This window comes from Cyprinus carpio, chromosome B13, assembly GCF_018340385.1.
Source record: "Cyprinus carpio isolate SPL01 chromosome B13, ASM1834038v1, whole genome shotgun sequence".
Lineage (NCBI taxonomy): Eukaryota > Metazoa > Chordata > Actinopteri > Cypriniformes > Cyprinidae > Cyprinus > Cyprinus carpio.
Window position 1 is genome coordinate 31,204,491 of NC_056609.1, and position 25,000 is coordinate 31,229,490.

At 34.7% G+C, this 25,000-nt stretch overlaps 2 protein-coding genes across 3 annotated transcripts in view; one reads left to right on the top strand and one right to left on the bottom strand.

Annotated features, from left to right (window-relative positions):
- The window catches only part of LOC122139360 (leucine-rich repeat-containing protein 27-like), a 4,536-nt gene extending 4,094 nt beyond the window's left edge, over window positions 1–442 (bottom strand). Inside the window, exons 1-2 of the mRNA XM_042736162.1 lie at window positions 198–442; window positions 1–127 (exon numbers count right to left, since the gene is read on the bottom strand). The exon at window positions 1–127 is cut by the window's left edge and continues 4 nt beyond it. Coding sequence (XP_042592096.1) covers window positions 1–127; window positions 198–305 — 235 coding nt within the window. The 5' untranslated portion in view covers window positions 306–442. The remainder of the gene's footprint in view (window positions 128–197) is intronic.
- Window positions 443–1,491: 1,049 nt separating this feature from the next.
- Window positions 1,492–25,000, top strand: part of LOC109106572 (serine/threonine-protein kinase 32C) — a 64,863-nt gene continuing 41,354 nt past the window's right edge. Inside the window, exon 1 of one of the 2 annotated variants that reach the window (XM_042737625.1) lies at window positions 1,492–1,769. In XM_042737625.1, coding sequence (XP_042593559.1) covers window positions 1,688–1,769 — 82 coding nt within the window. In that variant the 5' untranslated portion in view covers window positions 1,492–1,687. The remainder of the gene's footprint in view (window positions 1,770–25,000) is intronic. The other variant, XM_042737626.1, reaches the window with a different exon arrangement.

The following is a 25,000-nucleotide window of genomic DNA, read 5'->3' on the forward strand; positions in this document are numbered from 1 at the left end:
GTTGTCCGATGGTGGCTGGTAAACCTGAGAGTCGATTGTTCCTCACATCCAACCAAACCAGAGACGACAAACAGCTGAAGAAATGCTCAGGGAGACCGCTGATCTCATTCCCCTCCAGATACAGACTCTAGAACGGATGAGAGTCTGAATCATATGCGCTGAACTGAATATAAGAGTGCACTGTGCTGTTACTGTACCTGTAGATGTGTGGTGTTGAACACAGATGCTGGGATGCTCTTCAGGGCTCTTCTGCTCAGGTACAGCAGGTCTGCAGATGCTGCTGCTTCATCTTCTTCTTCACTCATGTTTGATTATAACAGACGCAGAGCAGCGCAGACGCACGAGTAACACTGTAACACTGTAACAATCACCTGGGAGGAAGTTATTATGACTTATGCTGCCAGATGGGATGTTGTCAGTCGTTGCTATGGTGACGGGGCGTGAAACCGAAACCAAAACAGCGAGCGGCGAGGCCAAACATCCGAACGCGTTTGAAAAATACCTACACAGAGAGTATCAAAACTTACTGTAGGCCTATTACTTTTATTAATAACTTTTGTTAATTTATTTGTGAAACGGGGAAGAAGTAAACCAATAACCTGAAGAGAGTTAATAACATCTTCAGGTTTATTAAGTAGTATTCATTCAGTGAAACGATCGTTCAACACTATTAAAAAGTTTGCTCGGGTGCCTCATGTGGTAAAATATAAATTATTTTATTCACATCAAAAATATTAGGTTATATTACAAAGGAGGAAAACAGAAGTATGCCTACCTGATCGGGACTTTTAAATACACTTTCCGTCTAATTATGTATGCTACAAAAAATTAAAAATAAAATAAAAAACACACGTTTGAGAACCTAATAATAATACTTCGGGTTTCATTAGCTTCCAGTTATTTTAGCCTTACTAGAATAGTCCGTTATACCCTGCTTGATATTGAAAACTGGTATTTGTTATGATATTTTTTAATTTATTGTTAATTGTTTATTATAAACACACATGGTACAAAGTAGCACAGTCACAATAGCCAACAACACATTGTGTCAAAATTATAGATTTTTCTTTTAGACAAAAATCATTAGGATATTAAGTAAAGATCATGTTCCATGAAGATATTTTGTAAATTTCCTACTGTAAATATATGCAAACTTAATTTTTGATTAGTAATATGCATTGCTAAGAAATGCAATTTCTCCAAAAGGTTCCAGGTTTTCAAATAGTTGTATCTCGGCCAACTATTACAAACTAACACCATTCATCACGGAACATGGTTGCTAACAAACCCTGCAGCAAAGGAAAGCTTATTTATTCAGCTTCCAGGTGATGTATAATCTCACAGTCACTTCTACAGGTTTTGTGCTCCAGGGTCACATCGCCTGTATGTTTTCTTTCTTTGAGTGACTTAGGTGTCGACACCAGGGTAGACTGATGAGAAATATTGAGTTCACTGCCAAGCCAGCCGACAGTCGCGCGTGCGCGTGCGCGCGAGGGAGGGGGGTGATATAGTCTCTGCTGCTGCTGCTGCTGGAGCTCACAGTCGCTTCGAGCTCGCGCGAGTCTCCAGATCTGCTGTTCCCGGAGCGCAGATCGCGTCGCGGCAGGCGTTGGTCAGAGATGCTCGTGTTTTAGACGCACCCAGCATCAGTTTCCGTCGCGCTGAAAGGAATGAGAGCAGAGCATCAATGTTTCACTGGGGAAAGTGGAAGAAGAGGATGGGAGCGAACAGTTCATCCAAGAGACCAGTGTTCGACGACAAAGAGGACGGTGAGGATGATCACACTGCATCACAACATCACACAGCACGTGCAGTGCACCTGACTCCGAACATCAAACAGTGCAGTTAACGCATGATGTTACACATGAACAGCCAGTCTGATCTACTGTATCCGTGCATTTAGAAACACAAATGAACTGCTGCATGCTTGGCTTTATTAAACTAATGACATACAGAGTTCAGAATTCAAGTTTTCCTCATTTAAATGCAGATTATGTTTCTAGCAGTGTTGAGGAAAGTTGCTTTTAAAAGTTATGCAATACAATATTGCGTTACTTCCTAAAAAAGTAACTAATTATGTTACTTAGTTACTTTTTTTAAAGTAATGCGTTACGTTACTTTTGCGTTACTTTTTTAATCTTAAAAAAGACGAAGAAATGTTAGTTTATCTTGTGTAATTTTTGCTTATTAGTATGGTTGAATTTAATTAATTTTGAGGAAAACTAAATCTGATTTATTTATTTATTTTTGTGAGTGAGATGAATTAATGCATGTTCATATTCATGTTCATGTTCATAATGGCTAATATATTCATGCAAATATATTTTCTACCAAAATGTTTTTTGTATATTTTTGAAAATATATTTTTAAAAATATAAATATATATTTTTAGAAATACATTTATATTGGTGTGTTAAGGTTGAAACTATATATATTTTTTCTATTTCAAAATATATTTAACTGAGCTTCACTGTGCATATTTTGGCAAAAAAAAAAGTCAAATGGGTTCACAATGCAAATGTTCCACTTTTTGTTTTCTGCCTCTTTAAGCCGTATTGCATTTCAAATCCAATTCCTGCGACAATGTGACTAGAGACTAAGAGGAACAAAACATGCCAATTACATAATTTGCTGTTTAATTGGTTAATTAGTGAGGATTACAGAAATTATACTGCTTTATCAGAACAGGCGGTTGAATGGTGACTGAACGTGTCATTTCACTGTGGATCTGTAATCATATGATGTGACTGGAGGAGGATGTGTAATGACCCATTTAGATGTCAGAACGTGTCATCTGAAGTTCACTGTGGATCTGTAATCATATGATGTGACTGGAGGAGGATGTGTAATGACCCATTTAGATACAGTATGGACTCGATGCAATCATATGATGTGACTGGAGGAGGATGTGTAATGACCCATTTAGATACAGTATGGACTCGATGCTGCTTACTTCTGTTACATGAAAAACACTGCACTTATGAATGTGAAAGTGATTACAGTTATGTGCGGGATAATGAGTTGAGTTCAGGACACGACCGAACGCTTTCATGTGTTGTTCTGTTTTTGCTTTCATGGGTTTTATTGATGAACATTAAGTTGCAAGTACAAAGGAGATGAGTATTGCTAGAATACATGTTAAAAATGTTGGATTCACAAATCCTTTGCTTGACATCCTTGACATTTGAAGGTATTGTACAAGACAAGAAAGAAAGAGCTGATGGAAGAACATTCTGTTAAAGGAATAGCTCACACAGTGAAAATGTGCTCATCCTGAGGCCATCCGAGATTAGGATGATTTTGTTTCTTCATCCGTCACAGAAAGTCTGATTCTGAACAGACTGAATGTTTGGCGGACGTAGGACGAGTTCCCAGAGATTTTGACAGTGTGCTGGATTTGTCATTTAACTGAAATAAAGCCAGTTTAATCACAGGGATAATAATATCCACATCATTATCAGAATCCGCAGCGGTTGCCTGTGATAGACGCGAGATCTGGTCTGTCTGCTGGTTTGATTCTTTCACCCTGCCACGAGACCCTCACGTTCATAATCAGTGCGTGGTGTTAATGCTGGAGGACGCTTTGTGTTACATCACGCACGCGGCCGCTTTGATGCTGCTAGACGAGAAAAAGAGTTTTTCCTCATGATGCTTACATGAAAGAGGACACCAGGGAGAGAGAGAAGCTCATGAGGTTTGCTTCAGCTTGAGATCTGTGTTTTGTCAGTTTCTCATGAGCGTCTGGAGGAAATACATGACCCACATTGAGCTGTAGATGCAGGCCTGTTTTTATACTTAATGTCCAAAAACAGCTGCAGAAAAAAGTCTGGGAATGCAAGCAAAACTGTTCTGTCATCTGTTCACACCAAGAAGTATATCAGCATCCACACCAACACATCATATGTTCTGTTTATTAAAAGTGCTGCAGTTTTGTCGTCTGCTTCTTTAAAGGCTCTAGATGTAGAATTGAGAAACTCTTATTAGCGACACCGGTGGTCATTCTGTGAACTGCAACACGCAGCTAATTTGTTCTCGCTCACTCGCACTCATGCACATATCATACCGAATGTGATTCAAGGCTTCCATATACTCACAGCAAAGCTCTTTTTCAGTTTTTGCCTAAAAGTAAAAAGAAGTTGAAAATACCTTTGCTATTATGACGCACATAGGGGCGTGCGATATTGAAAAAAATGATATTACGATATTTTTTCAATAATGAAAATGTAACAGTATTTAGATGAGTGTGGTTTTGTGCTGTACCTTGTTTGGTTTAAGTCTGTCATGGATAAATAAATAAATAAATAAATACATTTTAAATAAGACTAAAAACTGCCAGTAGGTGGCAGCAAGCCCCTGTCTCGATTAGCAATTCATTTAAATGATTCCTTCAAACAGCTGATTCATTTACAAATGTTTTTTGAATAAATCAATGAATCATTGACTCAAATGATTTGTTCAAAAAGAGATTTTTAAAACAACGTTGTTAAGTATCGTCCTTGGTGTGAATGGTTCTTTAACTAATGTTCTTCTGAATGCTTGTATTTTAGATTTTTTAAATGTTAATTTATTAATCAAGTCTTTTGAATATGAGCATTATCTATTAAATTAACACTTCAAGGTTTTATCTGTTTGTTTTGCACAGAAGAAAGAGACTCACTCGAGTTTGGAGCGACATTAGAATGAAGACAGAATTTACATTCTTAGCTGAATTGTTCCATTAATTAAATTTTAAATGGACAAAATTGCGATAGATATGGTATTTGTGCATGCATGTGAAACAATAATGGATGACGTATCACAGCCTGACGCTGACCTCGATGAGGAGCCGTGAAACGCATCACACGTTACTGAAATCAAATATGCATGAGCTCAGAATAAACATTTCACTTGTGCTTCCTGAGACAGTCATTTATATTTGATAACAATGTGTTTTTGTGCGTGTGTGTGCGTATATCTGCATATGCGGCCCTTTAATGAAGTAGGTACAGACTGAGCTGTGAGAAACACTTATCAAGCACACAGAGTCCCAGATCTTCTCTGTCATCTGTGGCCGTTCTTTCAGCTGCTTCAGTCTGACTGCTTTACCACTAATTCTGAGTTGCTCTCTTGGCTGGCATCAATAATTCAGTGTGATTCAGAATGTGTTCCTCACTGAAGATGCCGTGTGGAGCCTGTAGTCATGAAAGAGAAGACTAAAGCACTAGATGACCATCAGACTTTGATGAAACCATCATAATACATCAGTTTGATTTCATGCTGACTGTAGGTGGATGAGTTCATGATGTTTTGAGGCGAGTGTGATGATCATGTTGACGCTGATCATCAGGATCTGTGCTGGAGTTGTTAACGTCAGTGTTATATCTTATTTGCAGGCTGAGATTATTCATATTGAGCTTATTTTTAGTTCTTTATAGATGTTGTTTGTGTGTGTGTGTGTGTGTGTGTGTGTGTGAGAGAGAGAGAGAGAGAGAGAGAGAGAGAGAGATAGACAGCATTCTTAGATTCTGTTGCATCAGCCAATTTAGGGTTATTATAATTAACTACCTATATGCAAATGTTATATACTGTACATATATTACATTTACATATATGAAATATAGTTAAATGATGTAAAACATGCATTTTACAAACACACACACACACACACACACACACTCTCTCTCCCCCCACCCCATCACTCACTCACTCACACACACACACACACACACACATACACACACACACTCACTCACTCTCTCTCACACACACACACACATACACACACTCACTCACTCACTCTCTCTCACACACACACACACACACACACACACCAAAACACACACTCTCTCTCTCTCTCTCTCTCTCTCTCTCTCTCTCTCTCTCACACACACACACACACACACACACACACACACACACATTCTCTTTCTCTCTCTCTCTCTCTCTCTCTCTCTCTCTCTCTCTCTCTCTCTCTCTCTCACACACACACACACACACACACACACACACACGCAGCTTCATGCAGATCTTTCCATACACTGATCATGTCTGTCAAGCTTCAAACCGGACAAAATCACCAGACCAGCAGCATGTAGAAGCATCATAACAGCAGTCTATCATACACTGTACAGTATTCATATGACTGCTGTGACTCTCAGATCACATTCTCCATTCAGTATACTGCTTCTGACAAACACAAGAGCCAATGATCTATGCATCCGAAGAGTCATGTTTCAGCACAAACCTGAATGAGATTTGAGAGACTAAATTTGATCTGTTTTACACATAAATCTATCACATGACTTCAGATGAAAATGTGGACTACTGTTACTGTTAGTGAATCTTGTATAGTGAATTTACGGTTAACTTCAGAAAGATGAGCACGTAAAACTCACTCTTCCGTTCATTCCTTCAGCTCTCCAGTAGATGTGTGATTCGTTTATTAATTTGTATGAACACTGTGCTGTTGTCATGAGGTTAATAAATATGATGGAGTGTTCTCATGTGTGATTGGCGTTAGCAGGCTGTTTCTCCGTTGGGTTGTATTGTATTGGAGTGTAATAATGGCAGTGTGGACTGACTCTGTTGGCTGCGCAGTCATTCATAAAATAACACACAATTTCACTCCAGCTGACCCTTTAAAAGCCCTGCCCACCCTGAGCACCACTGGCTCCCTTTGGCCTATATGCAAATGAGGACCCAGAGCCGGCGTGTGATTGGCTGGATGCAGACCTAAGTGAGTTTATTGAATGTAAGGATGCTTTGGTTCTGCAGTTTAATAATCAGCGGTCAGTGAGCGTGTAAATCATGTCATTATAGTTTGCGTAAACTCAATTAGCTTATCCCGGATTATTATTTCTGCTCACATAAACACAGTATTAATATTAGAACACTGTGTGAAGCAGTGTACACTGAATGCGGCATCCTGTTTTTGGAATACTGAGCTTTAAGCAATTATTTATTATTACTCACTACAGTATATTGCATGTTTAATTGCAAAAACGCCTTTTGAGTATTATGTTAGAAATAAACACGGTTACTGTACATTTTTTAATCTAGACTGTGAAAATGATTTTAAATAAAACAAAGATACAAAAAAAAAACTTTTTAGGATTTTTTACATCAAAGTGTCATGTTTAATTCAGTGTGTTTGTAATTGTTTGTCAAATTTACAGTTACTGTTTGAAAGTAAATCCTACAAAAATTTTGTTTCAGTGTAATCTTTCACTGGAAATGAAAGTTTAAGTCAATCGCATTGCATTGTGGGTGACGGCAGCTGTGTTTTATATAATGCATATTTTGACAAATGTAGGCGTTCATCCACATGTTCCATGCATGCAGACTATTTGCTTACTGTGCACGTATTATACACAATATAATGCAGAAATAACAAGAGTAATCCTGTAGTACTGTATGCTGTTCATAGGGAGGGTTTCTGTGTTTGAAAGACATCAGTGACAAAACCTTTGTTTAGGTTCTTAACTGGAAGAAGTATTCATACATAAATAATGAATATTTTTGTAAAAATTATAAATAAATTATAATTTGCATTACATAAATAAAGACAGTGTGTGTGTGTGTGTGTGTGTGTGTGTGAGAGAGAGAGACAGTATGTGTGTGTGTGGGTGCGTGTGTGTGTGTGTGTGTGTGTGTGTGTGTGTGTGTGTGTGTGTGTGTGAGAGAGAGAGTGAGTGTGTGTGTGAGAGAGAGAGTGTGTGTGTGAGAGAGAGAGTGTGTGTGAGTGTATGTGTGTGAGTGTAAAAAAAACACAGTGTGTGTGTGTGTGTGTGTGTGTGTTTTGTGTGTGTGTGTGTGTGAGAGAGAGAGTGTGTGTGTGTGTGTGTGTGTGTGTGTGAGTGTGTTTCTGTGTGACAGAGAGAGAGAGAGAGTGTGTGTGAGTGTGAGAGTGTGTCTATGTGTGTGCGTGTGTGAGAGAGAGTGTGTGTGAGTGTGTGTGTGTGTGTGTGTGAGTGTGACAGAGAGAGTGTGTGTGTGTGTGTGTGTGTGTGTGTGTGTGTGTGAGTGAGTGAGAGAGAGAGAGAGTGTGTGTGTGTGTGTGTGTGAGTGTGAGAGTGTGTCTATGTGTGTGCGTGTGTGAGAGAGAGTGTGTGTGTGTGTGTGTGTGTGTGTGTGTGAGTGTGTGTCGGTGTGACAGAGAGAGAGTGTGTGTGTGTGTGTGTGAGTGAGTGAGAGAGAGAGAGTGTGTGTGTGTGTGTGTGTGAGTGTGAGAGTGTGTCTGTGTGAGTGTATGTGTGAGTGTGTGTATGTGTGAGTGTGTGTGTGTGTGTGTGTGTGTGTGAGTGTGTGTGAGTGTGTGTGTGTGTGTGTGTGTGTGTGTGTGTGTGAGTGTGTGTGTGTGTGTTTTCTGCTCTGTGGGTGGTATGTGGGCCATTTCTCCACGTGTCCTTCGTCACCTTCAGTGGATCAGCAGGAGAGCGGGCCGGAATGCATCTCGTTTAGCGTTTCTCATTAATTGTTGTGTCGCTCGGCTCTCATTAGGCGTCTCTGGCTGATTGAGCGATCGCTGAATACGTGTAATTACTGTATTTTAATGATGTGCTCTTCAGAAAGGCTGATTGGAGAGCCCCATCGTTCACAGCGGCTGTGAGACTCTCAGTGTCACGCTGCTTTTCTGCTTTCTTGTTTTTCAGATGCGTGTAATTGATTTATGCAGATGAGTGTTGATGTCAGGTTTATTAGGCATTTTTTGCTGCTGAAATAGTTTACCTTATTTGGTTTTCCTGATCAAAAATGTCCGGCCTTTTAAAAATTGTGTGTAAATCTCTCATTATGCTGTATTCTCACCAAAGCTTAAGTTCAATCGTTTTGTCAACTTGTTTTCCATCAAATATCTCCGGCTTTGTGTTTCTTTTTGGAACCGATTGGCCTCATTGATCTGAGTGCATGCTCCTCAGTTTTCAGAAATAAATCACTCGAAAGTACAAAAATGATCAAATTTGATTTTTGGAAAGTTCTGTGTCAGGGTTATTATGGTTAACTAAAACTAAAACTGAAGCTACAATTAGGACCATTCAAAAACATTTTTGTTACTTGAAATAAAATAAATGGTAAATATTAATTAAATATAAAGTAAAAAAAATATTAAAACATTTTCCAAGGCAACATTTCTCATTTTCATTTATCTTAACTTCATGCACTAAAATAGTAAAAACTGAAATAAAAATGAATACAAACTATATATATATATATATATATATATGAGCCAACTCACTATAGCAAATCTCATTCACACAGACTGATTTGTGGAAGTCATTGATTTTCATTGACTGTCTGTGATTTGGTCGACAGTCAAACCCACAGCGCAGAGATTTGGCAATAGTGCTGCCTTTCGTAATTTTTCGCTTTAAAGCATTTGAGTGAGGATCCTCAGACGATTCGCCCACGGGACACCCACAGTCTGATGCAGGTCTGGGAGAGACACTGAGCTCTGCTTGAGTAGACAATCTGCTTTCTCTCTGAGAGATATCTGTCAAATAGTCTTTAATTATGCTTTTAGTGGACAGATATTTGAAGTTTTTCCACTATGTTTTGTCATTTTCTGTAGAAACAAGAGACTGCTTAGACATTTAGTTGAGGTGTGCTTGTCTATTATCCTCGTTTATGAATGTACTTAAGTCCCAGTCTGTCCGTCCTGTGTTTGCTCTATTGTGGATTATTAAAGACTACATTCATCTTCATCGTGTGTTTATCTCACAAAACATTATAAAACTAAAATAAACAAAAAAACAATTCTTTAATATCTCATTAAGAATTGTAATTAAAGTTATAAACCATTATAATACTTATTTAATCATAAAAGAAAAGATTTAAAAAATGTACAAATACTATGCATTTTAAGTTTGGTTACAATAATTTATGAAAACGTAATGTTACAATGTAATTTATGAATTTTATGAACTTTCATTAATACCTTTACAATGCATTGTACATGAAGTCTTAAAATGTTACCTAATTAACGTTATTAATTTCAAGTTAATTTATTAATGTATCAGAATATTTTTTGCCACTAAGACAGTTAGTTATTTAGCAGGTGTTTTTCTTGCATTAATACAGTATCGATAAGTAAATTTATATATATATATTTTATTTTATTTTATTAAATATAAATAAATTATTTTATCATATTATAATTTTTTTTAAAATTCTGTGTAGTTTTCACTTAGAATTAAGTCTTCCTTCTTTAAATTTTACCTTTTTTTAGTTTCAGTTAATTTTTTTTTTTTTAGTTAACGCTAATAACCCTGATAATCATCCTTGCAATACGTTATGTAATAGTATTACGTTGCAGTAAAGGTTGGTTATTTACTCACCCGCAGTACAGCAGTGCAGTGTTTTATTTGTATTGCTGCTCATAATTGTTAATTTGGGAGTCTGGTTTCTGTTCAGTAGATTTGCGGCGAGTCTCGGAGAGAATAACGCTGCACAATAACGACATGGAAGCTAAAATAAACAGACAGGAAAATCAATGCGCCGGACGAACTCGTGACACTGCGGCTCTGGTGAAGCGAGTGGATGGAGGCACTTCAAAGACGAGACCATCTGCTGCCCTTTATTGATCTGAACCCTGATATTTACAACAGCGCTCCATTCTAATGCAATCAGACTACAGCCAAGAAGAAGCTGGAGTCCTGTGAATGCATCGTCGCTGTCCTGTGTGTGTCATAACACAATGCTCTTTTTGACAGCATGCTAAGAGAGAGGTTCCTGTTTGTTTCTCTTCACTCTGACACTTCGCCTTTGAGCGTGAACGATCAGATAATCAAAGCCAAGACAATGAAAGCGCTGTGAAGAGACTCGACACAGGCCCAGAAGTGTTAAATGAGCGGTTAAAGTTAAACATAGACTGAGTGTTTTACTTAATGGCACACAAATCCAGTGCTCCCTGTGTTCTTGGTGACATTTTAATTCTTAGCACATCTTTATAAATGCAGAGAGAAAATAGCCACGTTTGCAGTGGACTCATGAGTTCTCATCCATATTCAGCAGCGAGTGTTTTGAAAGCACCCATTAAACTCTATTAGTCCTTCAGAGCATGACCAGAAAACAATGAGAGCTGCGCTATTAATGATAGTAATCAGAGTAAACAAAGACTCCGACTTATAGATTTATATCTGGGAAAATTCAGATATGCCAACAATGGAGATATGAACGTATTGACTAAGTTATTGCTCTGTTTGTATGTAAATGTGCTAAAAAAGGGGCTCACTCTCAGTTCATCTGAGATCAGGATGAGTTTGTTTCTTCATCAGGTTTGTAGAAATGTAGCACTGCATCAGTGTCTCAGCAATGGATGCTCTGCAGTGAATGGGTGCCGTCAGAATGAGAGTCCAAACAGCTGATAAAAACATCACAATAATCCACAAGTAATCCACAGCACTCCAGTCCATCACTTAACATCTGGAGAAGACAAAAGATGAAACACATCCAGCGTTAAGATGTTTAAAAAAAAAACACATAGACCAAAAAACACAAAAAAACACCCCCTATAGAAAAAGTGCATCTCCTGTTGTCTCTCACATCAAAATCCAGCCACATATTTGTTTAGAGCTGTTTAAACGCTGCTTGATCTGTGCAGATTTCTCTCCTGATTCACACCAGAACACTTTTTCACTGGAGGAAGTGTTATTATGGACCCATTCACTGCAGATTTTATTTTATTTAGGAGTGTGGTCCAACAGTCAGGGTCAAAACACCAGTAAACAATAATGGCAGAGGCAAGACAAAAGAGTATTCCACAAGGCAGGCAACAAACAATCACAAAATCAGATAAACAGTCCAAGGATCAAAACACAGGCAAGGAAACTCGGCGAACATTACAGGTTAAGCAATCACCAGCAAATTCTGAGTGAGTGTGAGCAATTGTTATAGTCCTCCTAATAAGAGACAGATGTGTACTGATAATGAGTTCTGATAAATCCAGGCAAAGGATTATGGGAAATGGAGTCCGGGGTTAATGGTAAAGGGTGCAGGATGGGGTGCCCTCTAGAGTAGCATGTGGGTACTCCAGCTAGAGATGGTGACAAGAGCATCCATTCTGAGACAGTGATGGAATGATACATTTCTCTAAATCTGATGAAGAAACAAACTCATTTACACTACCAATCAAAGGTTTTTGAACAGTAAGATTTATAATGTTTTTAAAGAAGTCTCTTCTGCTCACCAAGCCTGCATTTATTTGATCCAAAGTACAGCAAAAACGGTAAAATTGTGAAATATTTGTATTTTTTTCAAAATATCTGCTTTCCATTTGAATATATTTTAAACTGTAATTTATTTCTGTGATGTGCAGCTGTATTTACTGCAGTCTTCAGTGTCACATGATCTTCAGAATTCATTCTAATATGATGATTTGCTGCTCAAGAAACATTTACTACTACTACTACTACTATCAATATTTAAACTGCTGATAAATTTTTTTTCAGGATTCTTTGATGAATAGAAAGATCCAGAGATCAGCATTTATCAGAAAAATAGGCTTCAGTAACATTATACACTACACCATTCAAAATCTTGGAGTCAGTACAATTTTATATTTTTTTTTATTTATTTGGGGGAGGGGTGATAGAAATTAATACTTTTATTTAGAAAGGATGCTTTAAATTGACCAAAAGTGATGATAAAGACATTTATATTGTTACAAAATATTTTTGTTTCAGATAAATGCTGTCCTTCTGAACTTTCTATTCATCAAAGAAACCTGAAAAAAAAATCTACTCAGCTGTATAAATATAATAATAATAAATGTTTTTTGAGCAGCAAATCAGAATATTAATATGTTTCTGAAGGATCATGTGATTATAAGCGGTTTTGGACTCGACTTTAGAAAGTTAATAAAGTAGGGAGTTTCAGTTTATCTTAACCTATATCCAAATCTTAAATTATTTCCAATTTATTTGAAAATTTCTAAATTTTTACATATTTTTTGTATGCTTTAATAGCAATATCTGGCAACACTGCATCAGCACATTTATTTTAGGTGAACTATTCCTTCATTGTAGCTGTGAAATCTGTTGAGTTTGTGGTCACGCTGCAGATCTCTGGTGCATGTTTTGCTGTAGTATATGGCGTTGCGTGTGGATAAAGGGTTCGGTGTGATCGCTGCCAAGCTCTGAATACTGCAGATGTCATGTAGTCTGAATGTGCTTGTCTCAGGAGTTTTCTTTGAGACTGAGTGAAGCTATTCTTAATGGAGATGTCTCTCATCTCTGACAGTAATATAGCGGTGGTGTTTTCAGAGACACACGTGGTCATGCATGAGCTTTTAACATCAGTAGTGTGTGTTCTTCTGTAATCCTTAAAGAAGATGAAACAGCAGCTTAAGGCCTCGTGGCTTGTGATTCCTCTGCGGTTCCTCCTCTGCTGTGTAGCTCTCACTGTCTGGCAGAGAAAGACATGCATGCTGGGTAATTACTGGAGGTAAAACTTCAAGAGCACAGCTTGATAAGTGAATTAAAGCACATTAACATGGATCCTTACAAAGACTTCTGTAATCTGATTGGATGAGCCACATTCTCATCTGTAATACACAAGACATTTGTGCACTTGAGATCAGTTTAATTCTGTTTTTATTCTACAGTAAGTTTAAGCTGATGTGTTGGTAAACAGCCTATATTTGGCTAATGGACTGTATTACTTGACAAAATCATTGTTTGTGATTACTATTATTATTGATAGATGTAATTATTTCTTGTGTTTTGTCATATTGATGTTTCTATCATTGTGATAGTGAAGTGTCCATCAGATTCCAACTACAAATTTCATTTTTTACCCACTTGTTTTGAATACTGCAATTTGCATTTTTTATTTAGTATTCATATATTATAGTTTTTGTTAATATTATAAATCAGTTTTTATATAATTATGTTTTCTGTTTTAACTGTAACTTTAAAGCTTATGTGATTTCTTTGTCATTTTTATTAGTTTTCATTTTTATGTCTTTTTAAAATTATTTTTACATTTATTTTATTCATTTATTTAGGTTTATTTAGTTTTAGTTATTTTAATATTTAAAATTAAACTAAAATGAGAAATGTTATTGCAATTAGTTGAAATAAGGTTATGCTTTTTATATTTAATTTAATTTACTTTTTAAGTAATGAAAAAGTTTTTCTTTACAGTTTTAGTTTTAGGTAATCTTAACTACCCTGGTCATTTTACAATATTTATATTTTATTCTACTCTATTTTAGATTTTTTAAATAAAAATCAGTTGTAACCATTTGTATTTAGTTTGATATTTAGTTACTTTAGTAAATCAAGTTAAACTTTTTTTTTTTCGGTTTATGTTTTGACATCAATGAATCATTTTATTTTCAGTTAGTGATAATAATCCTGGTTAATTGGCAATAATTCTATACTATAATGATAAAACCCTGGTCAACTGGCAATATTTCTTTTCTATTCTATTATATTCTATTCTAATGTCAATAACCCTGGTCAATTTGGCAATATTCTGTTATATTAACAACAAAACCTGGTCACTTACACAATATTTCTCTTCTACTATACTCTACTCTACTCTACTCTATTCTATTCTGTTCTAGACTAACTGAGACTTGTCACAGCACTTGTATACTGTTCCTCTCTCGTTGGTCTGATTGCTTCTATTGTTCTCCTTATTTGTCCTCAAGTCGCTTTGGATAAAAGTGTCTGCTAAATGATGAAATGTAAGTGTATTCTAATGACAATAAACCTGGTCAGCTGGCAATATTCTATTCTATTCTGTAATGGCAAAAAACCCTGGTCAACTGGCAATATTTATTTTCTGTTTTATTCTAATGACAATAACCCTGATCAATTGACAATATTCTATTATATTCTACTCTATTCTATAATGACAAAAAAATGGTAAGCTGGCAATAATTCTGTTCTATTCTATTCTAATGACAATAACCCTGGTCAATTAGCAATATTCTATTAACAACAAAAACCCTGGTCAATTGGAAATATTTCTGTTCTATTCTAATGATAATATCATTGGTCAATTGGCAATGTTATATTCTGTTAGATAAAGACAATTATATACAACAATATTTAAAAACTGGCAATAATTCTGTTCTATTCTAATGACAATAACCCTGGTCAATTCATTGTCAATATTTCTAGTTTGTTTCATTCAGTTCTGTTCTGTTCTGTTTTGTTCTATATCGACAATAACCCTAGTCAATTGGCAATAATTCTATTCTGTTCTATTCTATTCTAATGACAATAACCCTGGTCAACTGGCAATATTCTATCCTATTAACAACAAAAACCCTGGTCAGTTGACAATATTTCTGTTCTACTCTATTCTAGACTATTCTAGACTAACTGAGATTTGTCGCAGCATTTGTATACTGTTGCTCTCTCTTTGGTCTGATTGCTTATATTCTCATTTATAAGTCGCTTGGGATAAAAGCGTCTGCTAAATGATTAAATGTAAATGTATTCTAATGACAATAACACTGGTCATTTGGCAATATTCTATTCTATTCTATAATGACAAAAAAAACCTGGCCAACTGGCAATAATTCTGTTCTATTCTATTCTAATGACGATAACCCTGGTCAATTGGTAATATTCTATTCTATTCTAATGACGATAACCCTGGTCAATTGGTAATATTCTATTCTATTCTAATGACGATAACCCTGGTCAATTGGGAAATATTCTATTCTATTCTATTCTAATGACGATAACCCTGGTCAAAATACAATATTCTATTATATTCTAATGACGATAACCCTGGACAGTTGGTAATATTCTATTCTATTCTAATGACGATAACCCTGGTCAATTGGTAATATTCTATTCTATTCTAATGACGATAACCCTGGTCAATTGGTAATATTCTATTCTATTCTAATGATGATAACCCTGTTCAGTTGGTAATATTCTATTCTATTCTATTCTAATGACGATAACCCTGGTCAATTGGTAATATTCTATTCTATTCTAATGACGATAACCCTGGTCAATTGGTAATATTCTATTCTAATGATGATAACCCTAGTCAATTGGTAATATTCTATTCTATTCGAATGACGATAACCCTGTTCAGTTGGTAATATTCTATTCTATTCTAATGACGATAACCCTGGTCAATTGGTAATATTCTATTCTATTCTAATGACGATAACCCTGGTCAATTGGTAATATTCTATTCTATTCTAATGACGATAACCCTGGTCAGTTGGTAATATTCTATTCTATTCTAATGACGATAACCCTGGTCAATTGGTAATATTCTATTCTATTCTAATGACGATAACCCTGGTCAATTTGTAATATTCTATTCTAATGACGATAACCCTGGTCAGTTGGCAACATTCTATTCTATCATATAAGGGTAAAAAACAGTAAAATTGGAAATATTTCTATTCTAATGTAAAATAACCCTGGTCAAATGTCAATATTTCTATTTTGATTCATTCAATTCTGTTCTGTAATAATAAACAAATAAAACCCAAAAAATTCTAAACAATTCTATTCTATTCTATTCTATTCTATTTGGTTCTGTTCTATTTTATTATATTCTGTTCTATTTTATTCGGGTGATAATAATCCTGGTCAAATGGCAATATTTCTATTTATAATCTATTCTATTCTCTTTCAGAGTTGTTTGTTCTTTAATATGAATCAGTCATAGCGGTCTGTATGAAGTTTGTTTTTTTGTGTTTGTGTTGTGAAGTTTTCTTCCATCAGCATATGTTGATGTCAGTATGTGTGTTTGTTGCCCTTGAGCGTCCCGTCCGTCTGTGGTGAAAGTGTTGGTTTCAGACAGACGATGTCTGCTTTCCTCAGATGGCTGTATTGATTATCATGATACTCCTGAAGCACGTGGTTTTTTTAGCTCCAGGGACTCTGAGATGTTTCAGGCCAGACATTATGTCGTCTGATTCTTGTCGTTTAATTTATGGAGGAACATGTTGTGCTGTTCTTCACTTCTTCATGCACATTAATTTTATTTTTCTGTCATGAAGTGCTATAAGGGGTTACTGTAAGTAATACTATAAGTTACTGGTCTGTGAAGAACTGCTTGTATCTCACAATATCATCTGCTCTTTCTCTTTTAAATGTAATAATGTGTTTGGTAAGAGCTATCAGATCAAGTGCTTCAGACGTTTATATTTCTAGCAGTGTGTGTGCAGACGTGTGAATGTGCAGCAGCTTTCCTCTGAAGCATGGCAAGATCCAAAGTCCAGGAGAAGCTGGATCTTGGCAGTGAATCTGGAGATGTTGTTCATCTTGAAATATCGCCAATGCACCAACATTTTTCTTTGCATCATTGCAAGCCTTTAACTTGCTTCAATGGGGTTTAAAAGATGCTTAATATTCAGGATTATCAGTTAACCTGCACTTATACTACCAGATGAGAACAAGACATGAAGTGAATTGATCTGAATAATGACACTAACTTCACAACATTGACGGTTATTAAACTGAACAAAAAAAAAACACATAAAAAAAAAAAAAAAAGAAAAAAATGCCTCCTTCAACAAAAAAAAAAAAAAATACTAAGCTTTTTTTCATTCAATATATATATTTTTCAGCAAATAATATTTTATTTAAGAAAATCATAATAACAAATCATAACAACACTCAAAAATTTATATTCTATTATATTCTATTCTATTGTTTATTTTATTGTTTATTTATAATAAAAAAAAATCTTATTAATTATTATAACACCAAAAAAAAAAAAAAAAAAAAAAAAAAAAATGTCATCATGGCAACTAGCTAAATTTGAAAAAGTTTATACTTTTAAAATATATATTTAAAATTTATTTCATTTCATATTATTTTATTTCAAGTAATGATTGTTTATGGTTTTAGTAAATGACAGTGACTATTATCATTTCACAATATTTCTATTCTATTCTATTCTATTCTATTCAATTCTATTCTATTCTATTCTATATTGTTTGCAGATTTTTAATAAAAATCAGTCATGTTTTTTTTAGTACTTCAGCTTAAACTAAACAAGAATGAGAAATGTTGCCATATTCAATTTCAATGTTTGATATTTTATTTCAGTTAATGTTATTTTATTTCAAGCAATAAAAAATGCCCCCCCCCATTGTTTAACTTTGCAACACTAGCAGTGTTACTAAACTGAATTAAAACTAATTTGAACTGAATTGATCTCAATAATTCTGTAGAGCTGCTTTTCAACTGGAATTGAATTTGTTTCATAATTCAAATTATGATATAAAAAATAATAAAATTAATCGGATTGTACAATATTAGCTGCACAGTTATTTTCCTGTTTATCACTGTGAAGCAGCTTTGAATCAGTCTGTATGGTATAAAGCACTGTAGATATAAATGTGAACGGGTTTGTCAGTGTTTGTGTGTCGGCTGCACTATAGAGCGTTCTGACGTCCTGTAATAAAAATGCATGTAGAAGGTCTGTTTCTCACACATTATCCACATGATCTCTCAGCACATTTCACATTACCCATCATGCTCAGCACAGCTCTGTTTGTTCCCACCAGCCGTTCGTGCCCTTGATCGTGATTAATAAGGAAAAGCTTATGAAAATTGCATAATCTCTTTTTGCATAATTAATGGAAAACCATGACAGCATCTCCAAACAAATAAGTCCTGAAATGCTCAGAGGGGATGAGTGGAGATATTTGATGATTTGATATGATCTGAGTAATCTTATGACTGTATATGAAGTGTGATGATATTTCATGTTTAAATCCAGTCAGTGGGAACGGCTGATTTGCATTTGAGAGCGAGGAAAAATCGTTTATCAGCTGTTTAACAATCAGTATCCAGAGATTAAACTCAACTATTTTAAGAGTTTTGACTGTATTTGTTTCATGCATTGTTATTTTAGTATGTACTTTTCTTATGAATAGTTTTATTTTTATTTTATTTTTTAAAGTAATTTTATTGTGCTTTTGTAATTTTTATTTCAGTTTTAGTTTTTTTAAATTACAAGTTAAACTAAATGGAAATGAGAATTATTGTCTTGACAGCTAGCTGAAATAAAGTAATTATTTTATATTTTCATTTATTTCAGTTGACTTTTATTTTATTTCATATAATATGTTTTTATTTCATATAATAGGTATTTCATTTTTTTTTTACATTTATGCTTTTAGCAGACACTTTTTTCATCCAAAGTGAGTTAAAATAGAAGAACAAAAGTAATTAATTAATTAATGAAATATACATTGTCAGGTTGAGTAGAAAGCATGATTAGAAAACAAGTTAGTGCCAGGGGGAAATGCAGATTTTATGTATTTTTATTATTATTATTATTATTATTATTATTCATTTATCCCTATCTATCAATTATGAGCATATTGCTAATAAATCTAATTCTTTGGCAATAATATAAATCACATACACATACACACTCACTCACACACACACACTCTCACACACACACACACACACACACACACACACACACACACACACACACACACACACACACACACAGAGCGGTCAGATCACGTGAGCTCCATTATGGAGCTGCTGGACGAGACTCATCCTGTTATTAATGCTCTTCATGTATCTGTTGACCATCTAAAGGTTCTTTAATGATCCTTACAGGGACCCTTAACACAGACTCATATATCACACACACGGACACTCAATGATCCCAGCATGCACTGCAGCAAATCTAGCTCTATCTGTGCTTCTCCGGAGTCTTTAACTGGAGCTTCTTCTCTGGACAGAGATCAATATTTTGATCCTCTTTATTTGCGTAATGAATGACAAATGAGAGAAGACGTTTGAAAGTTTTGTTTTGTGCAATGTCTTGTAGGCAAATCTCCACCTTATCCAGCACTTGTTCAGTTTTCTGTTTTATAAAAGATCCTGTTATGAAAGCCAAAATATTAAATGTCATAGATGAATATTTACTGAGTATTCCACTATTTTGTAGAGGGGGACCAAAATGGCAGTTTCCCCCTGAGATTCAGAATCAAGTTACGGGGGGTGAAAATAACTTCAGCATCATGATGTCACTTTTACACAGAGATTGGTAGATCTGTTAGTAAAATCTGCTGACTTTAGCAATCTTTGCTGCATTGTGTGCCAATGGTGACCATTCCAAAATGGGCAAAGAGCACTTTTCAAGTGTTTTCTCTGAAGTTTGCATGCCTGTAACTCCAAACATATTAAAGCTATCTTAATACCCTTTTAGAAATTGGGTCTCAACAAACTTCCCTTTTGGCATCTTCAATTTTAAGGCCCTGTGTTGTTCAGTTCCAGAGATAATGGAATTTCAATATGGCTCCAGGAGTAAATCAATAAATTGCACACATTTTCAGTCGGTCACTTTAAAAAAATGTGACACTTATTTTATTTTAAAGAGGACGGTCTGAAGAACAAATAATGTTTAAACTAGAAATGTGTCTTGTTTTCTTCTGTCAGAACAACTTGTTAGAAGACACCTGTCTGAGTGCCAGTTTCCAAAGTTTGCATGCCTATAACTCAAGAATTATTAAACATATCACAATATGGTTTTAGATTCTAGTTCTTAATAAATATCTTCATTTTCAAGGCCCTACATCGTTCAGACCCAGAGATATGGGGGTCACAACTGTAAACAGATATTCACATAGAACAGTTCTTCTAAATTGCAAAAACATTTCACAATTTTTACTGTATTTTTGATCAAATGAATGCAGCGTCGGTGAGCAGAAGACACTCCTCAGCATTCCCAGACTGTTGACTGGTGTCGTCTGAATGAAGTCTCCAGAGCCGGTCTCGTCTGTGGCTCTGTGTGTATCATTAGTTGGAGTGCTGTGTGGCACAAGATGGACCTCAGACAGGAAGAGACACTAATGACTTCCTCTGTGTGGGTCTTCTGCCCACGAGCACCAAACCGCTGTCAGCCGTCTCGAAAACACCTTCAGCAAGACGCTTCTTAACGAAACCAATAAATACAGGACACTAAAATTAGTCATGTATTTTGTTTATTAGTCACAACACATCATTTCAAAGCAGCTTCACAAAAAATCATGTTGTTAATGTTTATAATATGTTGCATTTATCAGATTAGAGCTGGATGATAACAGCAACACAAACACAAACATGAGTGCATGTACAGTAAAGTCAGATGAACTATAAATCCATCTTGTATATCTCTGGCTGATAATACAGTAGATTTTATGAGCGTATAGAGAGAGTTGTAGCATCAGTATTCATGAGTGCTGATGTTCTTATTGTTGCATTAGCGCTCCACTGGAAATCACTCGCTCCTTCTTCATCATGTTGGATTTCTGCTGCTGACTCAGACTCATCTGCTGATGCTTTCTGTGTGTTCAGCTCTCCTGCTTTCTCCACAACGCTTCGTGTGAATTATGAGAGTGACTTCTGCTAAACTCTGAACCATGAGCCAGAGATTCGATCTGTGAGTGCAATATAAGCTCGTTTAAAAACTGTCAACAATGAGACAACATCACACCAACAACACATCAACAAAACAACAAAAAAATAACCCAACCCTAAAAAAAAAAACAAAACCTGAAAAAACCACAATTTATTTATTTTTTTTTTCCTTTATTTTTATTTTTTATTATTATTTATTTTTTTGTTTGTTTGTTCATGCAGTGAATTATTTATGGGACTTTTCACAAATTAAATCATAAATGCACAGTATATGGTGTTTTTTTTTTCTTCTCCATGAAATCTATATGCTGAAGGCTTTTGCTGAGGGGTTTGTTAATTCACACTGATTTATACAACATTTTACTCTTAAAAACATGCTGAAAATGTGTTTGTTTTCTGTCTGTTGACAGTATTTTCTGATTTATGAAGTGATAAAAAGATCCACAATCCTCTCTGGAAAAACCTTTAGCTCTGATATGACAACTTTGAACATGGTTTTATCTAACACTATTTTAGTTTTTGTTAATATTTTGATTTTATTTTAGTTTTAATTTTAGTTAAAGTTGTATTATTTATTTTGTCGTGTTTAGTCATTTTTATTTCAGTGTTAGTTTCAGTTATTTTACTAGATAGGATTAAACTAAATGAAAATGAGAGCTGAAAAGATTCTGCTCTTCCACTGATATTCTTATTAATTGAAAATACCAAGCATTATGTTATTCTACTGACGTCAGAAAATACAGCGCATTCGGTCAAACTGACAGAATAAGATTATTTGTAGTGCAACCTTCTGATCTGAAATGATTTCTTCTTGAGTGAAACTTCCTGTAACTCGTTAGGACTAATGTGCATAACGTGTTTCTAGCAGACAGAAGAGGCGGTTGTGTGTTTAATATCACAGGTGCATGATGTTTATATCTCTGTAATATTTGAATCAGAGCTCTCAGAGGAATGGTTTGTCTGGCTTTATTGCATTCTGGGAATACAAGAAAACAGACGCTGCTCCAGCAAACAAATGACTAAACGTTAGTCATCACATTTGGCCGTCAGAATGAATGCTGTTTTTGTCTTTAAGTGTATTAAAGCCACAGACTCTGCTTCATGAACGTAAAGCACTGTCTTACTTTAGTCATACATAAACACTAATTCTATCTTTAGACCTCAAACCTCAAACATTAAATACTCTTTCATCCAGCAATCATCAACAATTACATTTTTATATTCCTTTCTTTAATCTGAAGGTTTGTTCTTTTTTTATTTAGTTTTTTACACTAATTTATTCAACATTTTACTCCTAAAAACATGGTGAAAATGTATTTGTTTTCTGTCTGTTGATAGCATTTTCTGATTTATGGAGTGATATAATTATTATTATTATTATTATTTTTTTTTTTTTAACTCTAATATGATAACTGCATATTTTCATATTTAAACATAACATTAAATACGTATGTAATATTACATTAAAATTAGTGCATATTTAATTAAATAATGTCTCATTTTCATATTTAAACATAACATTAAACACGTATGTAATAATACATAAAATAATGTAATATAAATAATGTAGTGTTGTCATTTTAGTTAAAGTGTTAGTCATTTTGTTGTGTTTTTTGTTATTTTTGTATTTTTTTTATGTGTAGATAATGTTTATTAATTTTAATTTCAATTTTAGTTTTAGTTATTTTAGTACAGCAGGTTAAACTAAAATAAAATGAAAATGTTGCTTGGAAACTAGCTAAAATGTGTTTTTTATATTTCAGTAAACATTGATTTTATCTGAAGTGAAGTTTTAGTTTTAGTTTGCTGTAATGAATTCAGTAATTTGATGTATTTGGCAGCACTGTGAACTGAACTGATCTGAATAATGACTCATTACTCACGACTGAATAATTAGAGCTGAAACTGAAATCGCTGATGAATTTCACAACATTGATCGTCTTGATATTAAATGTGATATTCTCCTGGTTATTAGAGTGAAGCTGCTTTGAAATGATCTGTTTTGTATGAAGCGCTGTAGAAATAACTGCGCTTGACTTGTATTGACTTCTCGCAGGAGTAAGAAGCGTCTGCAGAATGAGATTCTTAAGAGATGTCTCTTCAGAAGTGACCCGAGGTAACCGCGTCCTCTCATGTGGATGAGTGTGTGTTTCAGAGAGAGTGTGTGTGTGTGTGTGTGTGTGTGTGTGTGTTATGGCTCGCCTCAGGATGCGGTTTAAACACAGCAGAAAGCATTTCTTCCTCACACAGCTCTGCTTTTTAATCAATGGACGAGCTTTCAAACGGAAAAAGGGCTTTTGGAGCACATCAGTTCAGAAAAAACCTCAGCAGATCACTAAATACACATCTAATGAATTTAAAACGCATGAGCTCTGATATCTTTGACTGTTCACTGCTGCTTGAATATATCGAATAGAAACTCTGAATGCATCTTCATTTAGCTTCACTTGATGTCACGTATTAAAACTGCACTACACAACATAGAAAACGTTAAAACAAAAAAAAAAAAAATACATTTCAGTCAGAAAAAAAAAAAAAAAGCAATCACAGACATTTCTTCTTGTTTCAAGCAAAAACTCACTTCTCATAAAACAAGACTCAATAATATCTTAAGTCATAATGCATCACCAGTAAATGCATCCTAATTTAAGAATCTTTAGATATTTGTACTACAAAACAAGACAAAAATGCAGTGTAAGAAAATGTATTATTGCAGTGTAGACTGATAATAATAATGTGTTGTTGTCTGAGGTGTATTTCTGTGGATCTGGATGAAGGTGGTTTCCTCATGACTTCACACACGCTGGAGTTTTGCTGGTTTTGCTCTGCTGCTCTATGAGCACTTCTTCTGACAGAAACTGTGTGTATTTCTAATAGCGCCGCTGTGTGAACTGTGTTTTTGAAGCTGAGCCGGTCCTGATGCTAAAAACCCCTGATTAATGCTTGCTGATTTAGCAGTTTTAATCCAGTTTTGGATGAAGCTCAAACAGTAGATCATGGCTTTGATTCTCGGAGAATACATTTACAGATACAAATTACCCCTGCAATGCAAGCTTCTTTGAACAAAAGCATCTGGCGAATACATAAATGCAATTTAAATGTAATTTCTTAATGTTTGGCAGTCTGGTCAATGGAGGAAATTGTAATTTTTTCTCACAATTCTGACTTTTTTTTGTTTTGTTTGTGCACTAAAATGTTTAATCTTTTGAGTTTACCCCCCCCCCATAGGATAATCTATATATATATATATTGCAATTTTGAATTTACATCTCACTATATTTAGCTAAAATGAAAGTAAAAATAAAACCATTAAAAAAACATTTTCATCTCTTAAAAAACAAAAATGTTAACTGAAATAAAATTTATTTTTTAATTATTTCAGCTATTGCCAAGCCAGAATTTCTCATTTAATTTAGTTCAATTTGATGTACTAAAATAGCTAACACTAAACCTGAAATAAAAATTGAACTATAGAGAAATTAAATTAAACTATATAATAAAAAACTTTAAAGACATATACATTTTAATAAAGACATAAATAAAACACTATAAAATACAAAAAAAGTACTGAAACTTTAACCAAAATTAAAATGAAAACAGAATATATATATTAAAATTTTTTTTAATTTTTTTTAAATCACAATTGTGAAAAACATTTTTGGTTA